This window comes from Erpetoichthys calabaricus, chromosome 14 (genome assembly GCF_900747795.2).
Source record: "Erpetoichthys calabaricus chromosome 14, fErpCal1.3, whole genome shotgun sequence".
NCBI lineage: Eukaryota > Metazoa > Chordata > Cladistia > Polypteriformes > Polypteridae > Erpetoichthys > Erpetoichthys calabaricus.
In genome coordinates, this window is record NC_041407.2 from 111843623 (window position 1) to 111854312 (window position 10690).

The following is a 10690-nucleotide window of genomic DNA, read 5'->3' on the forward strand; positions in this document are numbered from 1 at the left end:
GTCGGCCTTCGCGCTGCGGTGAGTCGAGTGTGTTGCGTGCTTCGGCTACGCTGGCGGCGCAGCTGGGGGAGGGAGCGAGCGAGGGAAGGAAGGAGGGAGGAGGGCGCCATGCCTGCTCCGCGGCCGCCCGCCCGCCATGCCTGAGCCCTTGTGTGTCTCGCGCTGTCGGCTGCGCTGCGCCACGCCACGCTACGCTGTGCCCCAGAGTGCGCCTCGCCTCGCCTCCCATCTGTTGTGCGGGACGTGAGCGCGGCGGAGCTCGCCGCATGGACTCGTCTCTTTCTCGTTTCCTTTCTTTCCATTTTCGTTTATCGGACTGTTTTCGAGGGTCCGTGCGCTCGTCCTTGACCGCCATAACCGCTTGACAGCCCCGATCTCCCCGAAGCGCCGCCGGCGCGTAACAGGTAAGGACAGCAGCGCCGCCGCCGCCTTCGACCCGCCGCGAGCTCCGGTCATCCGGAGAGAAGGAAAACACGAAGTCGGAGCAGCAACGCAGGCAGCGCTGCGCCGCGCCGGGGCCATTTTAGAGCGGCAGCGCCTGCAATGGAGAGAGCGTGCGACGAGGCGAGGCGATGGGAGCGGGAAGAGCGCGCTGCCATGTTGAAGGTGACCGCCGCGAGAGGGGCGACACGGTGGCCGCCGCACGACGGGCTTTTCTGGCGCTTTTTTTTGCCGAGCCTCGCGTCTCTCTCCCCCCCTTTCTCCCCTCGAGCTTCCCTCCTTCCTCGTCTCGTTGTCCGCCACAGAATGACGAGAGGGGAGGGAGCGGCCATTTCGAGAGCCCCTCCGCCCCCGCCGTTAGCTCGGCGACCCGAGGGAGTGGGCACATGGCGGGCTGGGGCGGTGGGACGGGGTTCGACCAGGTGGCGGTGTGCACGCGGCTGGCACACACGGCTCCGTGTGCCGACCATGTCCGCCGCGCCGTGTGACGTTCTCGTGCCGCGTGTGACATTTGTCTTCTCGTAGGTGTTGGACGCGCCACCAGAAGGGCAGACATGAACGGAGCAGCGGAGCCCCCGGCCAGGGACGTGCTGGCCAAAGAGCAGGGTAAGTGAGCCGCGCGGCCCGCGGGCTTTTCCACTCGTGGCCCAGTTCTTCTTACCCCCATTTTGTGATGCTTTAGACGCCTGGCCGAAGGAGGACCTGCTGCATCTCCTGGAGAACATGAAGCTGAACATCCCGCCGAATGACGTGAGCAAGTTCAAGACGTCGGAGTCGCACCTCAACTGGGACAAGGTGGCCTTCAACCACCACACAGGGGACATGTGCAGGCAGAAGTGGCTTCAGATCTCAAACAAGGTGAGGCTCCCAGCAGGTTGAACTTCAGCTGCCATTTTGAGTCTGTTCTTCTTCTTCTTCATCTCCTCCTCCTCCTCCTTGTAGATCCGTAAGTTCCGCACGCTAACAGAGCTGATTGTGGACGCTGAAGACCAAGTCCAGAATCCTTACAAGGGCAAGAAGTTAAAGGTTAGTACGCGAGGCCCTGGGCAGCGGGTGCTGGGGGAGGTGGCGCTGCCCGCCGACTGGCTCTTCTACTCACCCCTTGTCATTTTTCCCAACGCAGCAACATCCTGACTTCCCCAAAAAGCCGCTGACTCCGTACTTCCGTTTCTTCACGGAGAAGAGAGCCAAGTATGCCAAGCTGCACCCCGAGATGAGCAGCCTTGACCTCACCAAGATCCTGTCCAAGAAGTACAAGGAGCTGCCGGAAAAGAAGAAGGTGAGCACTTTTAGGTGCGGGCACCCCAGGCAGGGGGGCCTCACAGGACTGCCCGCCTATCTGGTGCCAGCTGGTGAACGTCCTTTGTTATTGTAGAGCTCCCCATGGGGTCTGTAGTGCCCACCTTCTCCTGGCCCCTCTCCTTGCTTGCTGGGTACGTGGGGGGCTCTGTGTCACTTAAAGTGGGCTTCGTTCTCCACAGATGAAGTACATTGAAGACTTTCAGAGGGAGAAAGAAGAGTACGAGCGCAGCATGGACAAGTTCAGGTACGGCCGCTGGAAACCCATCGGGCTGCCCGCCGTCTAACTGGCATCTGCTGGGCCTGGGTGGTCACCCTGAGGTACGTCGGGTTGTCTTTTTGTGTCTAGCTGAGGGCTCAGATGTGCTTTACGCTCGCCGCGCGGACCACCCTGCCATGCCCACCTCCTATTGATGTGAACTCGCCCAGCGTGTGATGCCATCCTGTTTGCTTCATTGGCACATCAGAAGTGTGCAGTGGTATGTTGGAAGAAACCGTTTCTCCAAAACGTTTTCATCCCCATTACGTCAGCGGGGTGGGATTTCATAAAGATGGCGGAGACCTCCAATCTGGGCAGCGTCTCCCTGGTGGTCCTGCCGTGCACATATCTGAGGACCCCCCTACACGTAGTCTGGCGGACTCCCGTTTAGGATCCACGAGGTCTGTGAACGCGGCCCCCTTCAGGCCCACCCTGATGTTCTGTCCCAGACCACCAAACCACAAACACTTCTTGGGCGACTGATGACAAGGACAGACCCCCAAAGTCCTGCTTGTGGCATGCGTGTGACCCCATTTTCTTAAATGGCCGAGCTCATTGCAAGCTTACAGGACCCTAGAGCCTGCCTGCCCTGGCACCTTGGGTGGGTCCATGTTCTGGTATAGTGATTGGCATTCATATGTTGGCACAGCACATTCTTATTTCTTTGCGTGCCACTGGCACACCTCTGATGTGCTTCATGTTTAAAGACCACCTACCTCTGTCGATCCTGCCCCCCTACCCGAAAACTTCAAAACTCGTTTTATAGGTGAAACCAAAAAGAGTGGGCACTGGCAGGTGGCACAGCAAACGGATTTTCTGTCAGTTTCTCTCTAAAGTGGACACGGAGAGCATGGCAGGTGCCGGAGGTTTCTCACGAGGTAATGGGGTCACTCATTTCAGAATCCCCCCAAAGCAGCAAGTGTGAAGGCAGTGCCAGGCGAGTGGGGTTCTGCCCCTTTGAGAAGTACAGGCAGGCGTGTGTGAAGTGTTTGGGCATCGCCGGGCACAGTGGCGAGGTTTAGGCAGCACTGCACTTTACAATGCAGGCCGCATGATTCTGCTCAGATAAGCTGCAGCCCCCCGCCATCCAGAATGGCATGCAGTGGGTGAGGAGGACATCGCCCGCTGGGCACTTATATACAAAGGGCACTCCTGGCACGACGTCACAGTAAAGGCACTTTGTGTCATGCGGGGGGCTCCTCTTGAGATTAGTAGTTGGGGTCCATAACCCTAAGTCTTTTGAAGCTGGCACTTTTGGTTACCTGCCTTTATTTTGTACCCGCTCCTAAAAAGTGAGACTTGACCAGACGACCCAAAGTGTCCTTTGGGGGGGGCTTTGTCATTTGGTGTCAAGAAGGGTGGGCACCCAGTGCTGTGCGGGGTCACACCTCCCCAGGACCCACCCAAAGCTCAGGTCACCATCTCACTTTTGAAGGAGTGACAGTAAATGACCCTGGAGTTGTCACTTTTTATATTGGGATATCACAGTGAACTTCTTGAGGAAAATACAATGAGGTGAGGACTTTGTCATTTAAACACTTTGAGTCCCACCCAGCAGCAGACACGCATGACCAGATATGCTGATAAACTGGCCGCTCTCTGACCACCTGTGTGACACAAATGGTGACCGTGAACCCGCACGGAGGGGACGTGACCTCAGAATTCACGTCACATGTTACACGTCCAGTGGGGAAAAATCTAAAGTGGCCTGGCGAAGTGTGACGTTTCCCTAAAAGCGAAGCTTCACCGCGTGCTCATGTCATTGGGGGGGTGCAGGGGGACGCAGACGGCGCCCATTTGATTTATTTTTTCCAAACACAAGTAAACGGCAAAACATTCGTACGAAATAAACATTCGTAGAAATCCGCTATTTGCGCTTATCTGAATACCGTATTTGGGTTCGGCTCCGCCCCCATGTGACAGGGGAAGGCCAATCGCTGATCCAGAGTGTCACCTCAAACTGAAGTCACTCGCCTTCAAAGTTTTCACTCGCACATCCGTGACGTTAAGTCGTTCTATCGGCCTATTGTTCGGCCTCGGTGACGCCTATCGACGTGTGACATCGGCCTCGGTGACGCCTATCGACGTGTGACATCAGCCTCTGTGATGCCTATCGACGTGTGACGTCGGCCTCAGTGACGCCTACCGACGTGTGACAGTGAGCTGCCTTGCACCTCCAATCGGCCTCGGTGTTTCATGATTGGTCCGTCACACTTTAATGCTGACACACAGAGGGGCTTCTCTCCGGCGTCACACGTGTCCCATCGTAGTGACGCGATTTGTTCGTATTGCATGTTGTCACAGTTTGGGTTTTTTTTTGTTTTTACTTTGGCCATCTTTGACCCTCCGCGGTACTGGGCGATGTTTTGTGACTGTGCCCCCTCCTCCAGATTTCCTGGAGGTCCGCACTCGGGCACAGACACAGCACCCCATCCTGAAGCTCGCCCGTCACCTACGTCCCCGGCCTGTGGCAGACCCCCCAGGCAGTCCGCTTAAACTGACGTCATCCCCTTGTCCGGCTTTTGGAGATCGAGTTTCACGTGACATGGCACATTCGTCCTTGTGACGTTTTCTGTCACTTTGGCTTCATTTCAGGAGAGAGCACCCGGACCTGATGGAGAACCTCAAGCGCTCGGACGTCCCGGACAAACCAAAAACCCCTCAGCAGCTGTGGTACAACCACGAGAAGAAGGCCTACCTGAAGAATTACCCAGACGTAAGTGGGCATGTCTCGGTGTCTCGTTGGCACACACGCGGTGGCTTAACGGTTTAACGTCCCCTTTAGGCGACAACAAAAGAGATTAAAGAGAATTTGACCAAGCAGTGGACGCAGCTGTCTGACAAGAAGCGGCTCAAGTGGATCAACAAGTCCCTGGAGCAGCAGAAGCAGTACGAGGTGGGTGTGCATCCTGAGAGGACCTGCTCCGAGTGGTTAGGGCCTGACTCACGTGCCACTGTTCTGCTGTGCCCACAGGAGCTCATGCGGGTCTACGTTCACCAGCACCCTGAGCTGAACATCTCTCAGGAGGTGATCAGCAAGTCCACCCTCACCAAAGCAGAGCGGCAGCTGAAGGACAAATTTGCGGGCCGACCCACCAGGCCACCTCCGTAAGTCCGAGTCCTGGGCAGAGCAGTGGCGGTGCGGTTGGCAGGGCCGGCTACTGTAGCATTGGTTTGTCTTCTGCCCTCAGGAACTGCTACTCCATGTACTGCGCAGAGCTCATGTCCAACATGAAGGATGTCCCGAGCACCGAGCGGATGATGATGTGCAGTAAACAGTGGAAGCTGCTGTCCCAGAAGCAGAAGGACGTTTACCAGAAGCGCTGTGAGCAGGTAAGGAGGCCGGGGGGTCTGCCAGCTGGCGCTCTAGAATATGTAGTGGCAGCTTATGGCCGCGTGGAGTTGTCTCAGGTTGTGAAGAAGTCCAAATCGCTGTACATTTGGAGTGAAGGTAAGTTAGGGGGTCAGTGCCAATCTCTGGTGGCCCCAGATGACATTAAAAGTCTCCCATAAAAGACACAGTGAGTCAACCCCTTGGCACTATGGCACCGCCAGGCAATTCCATGGCTACAGGAGCGGGTGAGCACCCCGCTCGCGCCCGTCCACGTCTTCTGACTTTTATCTCGCCCGTCTCTGCAGAGAAAGAAGGAGTATGAAGTGGAGCTGAACCGCTACCTGTGTGTAAGTCCTTGTCCATCCTTGTCTGCCCACCTGCACGGCCCACCCTGCCCATTTCAGGCTCTAACTGCCCCTCTTCCTGACCTGCCCTTGCAGTCTCTGCCAGAAAAGGAGCAGCAGCGCGTGCTGGAGGAGGAGAAGATGCAGGGCTACAGCAAGAAAGTCACCAGCAGCCCCTCATCCAAGAGCAACTCCAACTCCAAGGTACTGTAGACCTCCATCACCGGGGGGGGGGCGCTGGGAGTCTGGTCACTCTGAACTGCTTCTGGTGAGCCCCCGACCTCTGAAGGGGTCTAAGGAGGAGGCGTGGTGCCAGGGTTCATTGTGACTTGACTGTTGCCGTGTCCATCCATTCCAAACCCCTCATGCAGTCGGAGCAAGTGTCGGCCACATGTCAGGATGAAGACCGTGGGCAGGGGGCCGCTGTGCCAACTCTCCCACCGCCCTGGGTTTTGACTTTGTTCTTGTGTTTCCCGTTTGCCCTAGCAGGGGAGCTCTGGCAAGCCCAAGCGGCCCATCTCTGCCATGTTCATCTTCTCGGAGGAGAAACGCAAAAAGCTTCAGGAGGAACGTCCCGATCTGTCGGAGAACGAGTTGACCCGCCTGCTGGCGCGGATGTGGAACGAACTCTCGGATAAAAAGAAGGTAGGATGTTGGGTGGGCGGTCCGCTGTAGTCCCGTGGAGCTCGGTGGGCTGACGCTCCGAGTTGCTCTTCTGCAGGAGAAGTACAAGCGCCTGGAGGCGGTGGTGAAGGCCGAGTCCGAGAAGGAGCGCAGCAGTCTACCCGAGTCCCCCAAGACGGCCGAGGAGATCTGGCAGCAGAGTGTCATTGGCGATTACCTGGCCCGCTACCGGGTGAGTAACTGCACTGGCCAGCCAGCCAGCCAGCGGGTGGGAGTTAGGGGGTCTGCTCTTTTTTTTTTTATGTTAGTTCAAAGACACTTTGATTGGCATTGCCAGAAATGGCCATAGGAGCGAGAGGGGATAAGCCTCACTGACAGTTTAGGGTGTGCCAGGAGGGCAGGGAGAGGTTACCTGTTCCCCTAAGGTGGTAGCCAGCAGGTAACCCAGGCATTGTCCAGGATGCTCCTCACAGTGCAGAAGAGCGACGACCTCCGGGTCCCTGGAAGGCCACATGCAGATGGGACGGGCACAACTGTATCTGTCACCAGTGGGAAGTTTGGCATTTTACCGAAGCTCAGTAAATACGTAAACGGACACACAAATGTACACCGGAGTGGGCACAAGGATGTTTACAGGCAGGTCAGGGGTCCCACAGTGGGCTCGGGGTCTCGAGTCCAAAGCCTTCACCCAGCACTCCACACTATCTAAACGTCTCACTGTGACTGTGGCCGCCGAGCCAGACGTCATGCAGGCGTATCGCCCACCATGGCGTTGGTGTGCCCCCCTGGATGTGCTGCGCTTCTCTTCATTTCCTAACTGGGCCTGTTGCTTTGGAGGCCCCTCTTGAAGTGACAAAGTCACTGGCCCAGCACACCACGCCGGTCATCACGGAGTCGAGAAGATGTGGAGGATGTGAGTCCCCACGTCACAGGAGCACGGAGAGAGCCTGCTGTGCCCGTGCGTGGACCCCCAAGTACTTGTAGGAGCGGACCCCCGCTACATCCTCTCCTTGACTAGTGATCAGACAGAGTGGCTCTTCTCTGTGGTGGAAGTCAATGAGCAGCTCCTACGAGTGACAAGGCCTGCTGTCACATTTGTAGTCAGAGGTGTACGGAGTGACAAGAAGAGGAGATGGGTCCGCTTATGGTGGTGGTCTCCACCGCTGCTCAGACGCCCAGTCCTTGAGCCTCACAAGCTGCGTTATGCCCACGGGCTGGCACGGCCTGACCGACAGGCTAAGGAGAGTAGCCGGGCAGGGCAGCACATGGCACCAGAGTGGTGGCAGTTTAAGCGAAGTCCTCTTTAAGGCCTGTCAGGCTCGTGGGTGCCCTGAAGCTAAACTCTCTTCTGATCTCCAAAGTAATTGCAGCCCACGCAAGACCCCCCAAGCAAGGAGGGGGGCCCCTGATGATGAGTTGGGCGAAGAGGAGACTAGCGAAGTGTCTGGTGCTTGTGGCGTTGTGCCCTGCCAGGGTTCAGGGTCCATCGGGGCAGCAGTGGGGTTTCTCTTCTAATCTGGGCGCTCCAAAGACCACTTTAGTTTGTGGGGCGTCCCCCATTAAACACGGAGCTGGAGGCGTCAGTATAATTTAGAGAGCCCTTCGTCTGCATTTGTGAGTTTGGATTTCCCATCACGAGAGGCAGGGCACGTCCCCCGTAACCTCTCCGGAGTGCCACTAGCTGGCATCCACATGGTGATGAAGTAAAAGCTGCTGACTCGGTCGCCTCCCGTTACAGAACGACCGGGCCAAAGCCCTCAAAGCCATGGAGGCCACCTGGAACACGATGGAGAAGAAGGAGAAGATGATGTGGATCAAGAAAGCTGCCGAGGACCAGAAGAGATACGAGGTAGGCAGCCGCCCTTGCCAGGTGTCTCCACACAGACTAAGCCTGGAGATGCCGGGGTCTGACATGTCTGTCCGTGTGTTGCAGAGAGAGCTCAGCGAGATGCGAGCCCCGCCTCCCTCGGGCAAAAAGATGAAATTCGAAGGGGAGCCCAAGAAGCCTCCCATGTGAGTGCCACTGTGGTGGTGGGTGTGTGACGTGAGCTGGCGAGGCCCAGGGCGCCAACTCACAAACATGTCGTCTCTTTTCAGGAACGGATACCAGAAGTTCTCCCAGGAGCTGCTGTCCAGCGGGGAGCTCAATCACTTACCGCTGAAGGAGCGCATGGTGGAGATAGGCGGCCGCTGGCACAAGCTGACGCAGGCTCAAAAGGACCGCTACAAGAAGATTGCAGAGGAGAAGCAGAAGCAGTACAAGGTGCAGCTGGAGCACTGGCTCAAGGTGCGTGTTGGGGGGGGGGTCTCTCTGTTTGGAACTCGCGTCTCTGCTGCCCACCTGTCACCGGGGGGCCTGTGCTTTGGAGCCGTTGTGACGTCTTATTTATCTGCTTGTCTCTCTCGCAGTCCTTGTCCTCCACCGACAGAACAGCCTATAAGGAGTACACGTCAAGTGTAAGTACGCTGGCACACTGCTGCCACTCCTCTGTGGGGGGGGATTGACATTTAGAATGCAAGGATTTGGAGAAACGAGAGCACAGGGCTGTCGCTCCTCAGCTTAGCTCCCAGCCGAGCCCACCCGTCCAGTCAAGTTGGGTCTGAAGGTTAAACCAAAGGTGCCTTTCGTTCACAGAAAAGGAAAACGACGTCAAAGCCCGGAGGTCCCACCGCCAAGGTGAAGGCCAGCGGCTCCAAGAAGTCGGTAAGTAGGTGGTCCTTTTGTGGGGGGGGGGGGGTCGTGGTGACAGCGGCTCAGGAACTGATGGAATTTTACTGATAGGAGTCGGAGGATGACGAAGACGACGAGGAGGAGGATGATGATGATGAGGAGGAAGAGGAGAAGGAGTCTTCAGAAGAAGAGTCTTCCAGTGAAGGAAGTGATGATGACGACGACGAGGAGGATGAAGAGGTACAGGTTGTGTGCAAAACCGCGCCAGTTAGAGTGGAGCCATGAGGGTCGCCAGTTTCATTGACCTTGCTGGTCCCAAAAGCCCCTCCGTGTGTGTGTGTGTATGTGTGTGCTTCATTCACTTTCTGCCACTCGTGCCAAGTCCACCCTTAGCGTGGTTTCCTTGTGGTCTTGTTAAGTAACATGAGGGGTCCACTGTACTCCTTCCTGTCTGTCACAGAGTCGAGCTGGCAAACTGCTCGCCTGGCACTCACACGGCCTCATTCTGTTTTGTAGAAGGAGGAAGAGGAGGAAGAGGACAAGGAGAACGAGTCGGAATCCAGCAACAGCAGCTCCTCCAGCTCGGAGGAGAGCTCGGAGTCGGAGTCGGACTGAAGGGCGGCCCTGACCCTGCCAGCCCCAGCCTGCACAATGGCATGAGTTGGCATCGCCACTGTTGTTGCAGGCCCTGTGTAACCCCAGGCTGTCCTCCTCTGGTGACCCTGGCAGCGGTTGGGTATGCGTGTGTGTGTGTGTGTGTGTGCGCGCGTTGACGGGTCCTAGAGGAGCGCTGCACTCTTCAGCACACTCTCCTCTCCGCCTGGCACATGCCCGACTTCCAGCGGGTTGTAAAGTCCTGCCAGAGGGAGGCTCCTGTGGCTCTGTACGCCCTTTTCTTTTATACATTCTTAACCACTTTTACGTTGCTTTTATTTTCTTTTAACGTTTTGTTTGAAGGCAGGCCGGGGGGGGTGGTGGGGGGTTTGTGTGCGCGCGCCATTGACCCATCGCTGACTGACCTGGCGCGACTCAGTCGGACTGCAGTGGCCCTGGACTGGACCCTGAGGGGCCGCGCACCTCTCACTATCATGACGTAGCTGAACAGTATTTACTGACGGGCGGACGGACCGGGGAGGACCACCCTGGCACCGCACAGCAAGGCACGGCACCCGTCCTAACTGGCGTTTCAGCCAAGCCAGCTTGACCGAGCCTCAGGAGGTGGGGGGCACGCCGTTTCAGTTTGGATGTTTTTTTTCTGCTCCCCCACCTGTGAATACTATTAATGGCTTGGTTGAAGACCCCCCCAAGAACACGGACGCTGTGGTCTGCTATGTGTATATAGCGCTCTTTGTAACAAGTGGCTTTGGTTTACATTTGGATGTTTTATTTTGAAGTCTTACAGTATTGCTGGTGGGATGGGGGGGCCCGGGGCGCGGTGCTGTAAGAGACCACCTTGAGTGCATTTTGGCACTAATGAAAGAACTTGTTACGGGGTGGGGGGGGGGGGTCCAGAATTTGGATTTTTCTTTCAGATATTTCACTTTGTTTTTGTAGAAACCATAAGCAAAAAGGCTTTGCAAATTTGTATTGCTGATTTCAGAAAGTCAAATGTTTTATAGCCGTCGTTCTTTATTTCAAATTCTTCCAATTTGGGAAATAAAACTTTTGTTATAAAAGATCAACTGGGCATGTGCAACTTTCTTTTTTGTTCCCCACAT

General features: G+C 56.4%; 1 protein-coding gene across 2 annotated transcripts; it reads left to right on the forward strand.

Moving 5' to 3' along the window:
- Positions 1-966: 966 nt before the first annotated feature.
- ubtf (upstream binding transcription factor) lies at positions 967-10654 on the forward strand. Of its 2 annotated transcripts, none has more exons than XM_051936264.1 (20): positions 967-1047; positions 1124-1299; positions 1384-1467; positions 1565-1720; positions 1923-1987; positions 4595-4715; positions 4785-4895; positions 4974-5107; positions 5191-5332; positions 5639-5680; positions 5774-5881; positions 6167-6322; positions 6399-6533; positions 8040-8150; positions 8235-8314; positions 8399-8588; positions 8711-8758; positions 8937-9005; positions 9084-9218; positions 9492-10654. In XM_051936264.1, the coding sequence occupies exons 1-20, from the start codon at positions 996-998 to the stop codon at positions 9585-9587; spliced, it is 2211 nt and encodes a 736-aa protein (XP_051792224.1). In that variant the 5' UTR covers positions 967-995; the 3' UTR covers positions 9588-10654. The 2 variants fall into 2 exon arrangements, with proteins under 2 accessions (XP_051792224.1, XP_051792225.1); XM_051936265.1 differs by having other exon boundaries at positions 9084-9212; positions 9489-10654.
- The last annotated feature ends 36 nt before the right edge of the window (positions 10655-10690 follow it).

Coding starts and splice junctions, on each gene's coding strand:
- ubtf (XM_051936264.1), top strand. CDS start 996: ATGAACGGAGCAGCGGAGCCCCCGGCCAGGGACGTGCTGGCCAAAGAG. Junction 1,988..4,594: donor CGCAGCATGGACAAGTTCAG/GTACGGCCGCTG, acceptor GCTTCATTTCAG/GAGAGAGCACCCGGACCTGA. Junction 6,323..6,398: donor AACTCTCGGATAAAAAGAAG/GTAGGATGTTGG, acceptor GCTCTTCTGCAG/GAGAAGTACAAGCGCCTGGA.